This window comes from Hylaeus volcanicus, chromosome 7 (assembly GCF_026283585.1).
Source record: "Hylaeus volcanicus isolate JK05 chromosome 7, UHH_iyHylVolc1.0_haploid, whole genome shotgun sequence".
Lineage (NCBI taxonomy): Eukaryota > Metazoa > Arthropoda > Insecta > Hymenoptera > Colletidae > Hylaeus > Hylaeus volcanicus.
In genome coordinates, this window is record NC_071982.1 from 6,840,114 (window position 1) to 6,841,279 (window position 1,166).

A 1,166-nucleotide genomic window follows, 5' to 3' on the forward strand; every position below is an offset into this window, starting at 1 on the left:
TCTCTCTCTCTCTCTCTCTCTCTCTCTCTCTCTCTCTCTCTCTCTCTTTCTCTCGGAATTCATTTATCTCGGACGCAAAATGCAATTTGTAGGAATTCTCCTCAAGGCCTGGCAATGCTCGACGACGATAACCGCGGCAGGATGCAGATAGACGCCTATCGCGGCGCGGCGCGTCGACGGAAGTGATGTTCCCGCCTTCGATTCGGAGCGGAACAGCCCCGAAACGCTGGGATCCTTGTTTCATTCATTGATGCTGGAACGATCACCAGCTTGTTTGACTTTTTACTCCTCGAGATTAGGTCGACGGCTCTCCGCGCAACAATTTTAATTCGTAATCGTAATCAGTGCCAGCTTTGAATAACAGTTCTCTGTTCGGTAAAGCTTGCTCGGATTACAGAGGCAAACTATTCGAAGCGAACTTTAGAAATTGGGGATGACATCCGTTTTTGATTGGAAACAAGGTATTATTTTAATTAATACGTAGGATATTAAGTTTCGTAAGTTTAGAGTGTAGCACAGTTTGCCTTTGGTATATTTCGTTCGGTGCTATTGCAAGTGTATTTCGTTCCAGACTATTGCAAGTGTTCGTTGGTCTTCGATAGTGTCGGGGCAATGCTAGTGGGATTTTAATCGGTGAAGAAGCTTCCCCGGACACTGTTTGCGAGTTATGTGCACGTAGTTTCTAATCAGGACGTGGTAAACGACTTGTTCTCAGGATGAAGAATATATCTTCGCCGGCGCTGGTTCTTCTTCTGAGCTTCCTCGTGCAGTGCGTCGTCTGCTCGAGTAAGTAACGATTCGAATTCACGCTTCGGTATTTGGAACGGAAAGAACGAATCTCACGGAAGAGATATTTTCGTGGATATAGTTATCGAAGCGTTTTCATTTGTGTTCTTCTTTTTTTTTTTCAAAGTCAGATGTCCATTGGTGAGGCTGCCGAATGGGAGAGTTCGAGCGAGAGCTAGGGGAAAAATCATCAGGTTTAATTGTTACGAGGGTTTCACTCTGGTAGGGAACAGGTACTCCACTTGTATTCGAGGCGAATGGGATACACCTACCCCCGTATGCGTCAGTAAGCACAGCTTTCTAATCAGCTTTCTTATTTTCATATTATAGTCTTACAAGAGATACCAATTAAAATATTTATCCACCTTGCTCGCCCCCAT

General features: G+C 44.8%; 1 protein-coding gene across 2 annotated transcripts in view; it reads left to right on the forward strand.

The window, feature by feature from the left end:
- Positions 1–239: 239 nt before the first annotated feature.
- LOC128879212 (uncharacterized) overlaps positions 240–1,166 on the forward strand; it is an 8,009-nt gene continuing 7,082 nt past the window's right edge. The window contains exons 1-3 of one of the 2 annotated variants that reach the window (XM_054128147.1): positions 240–461; positions 572–786; positions 914–1,072. In XM_054128147.1, coding sequence (XP_053984122.1) covers positions 717–786; positions 914–1,072 — 229 coding nt within the window. In that variant the 5' untranslated portion in view covers positions 240–461; positions 572–716. The remainder of the gene's footprint in view (positions 462–571; positions 787–913; positions 1,073–1,166) is intronic. The other variant, XM_054128148.1, reaches the window with a different exon arrangement.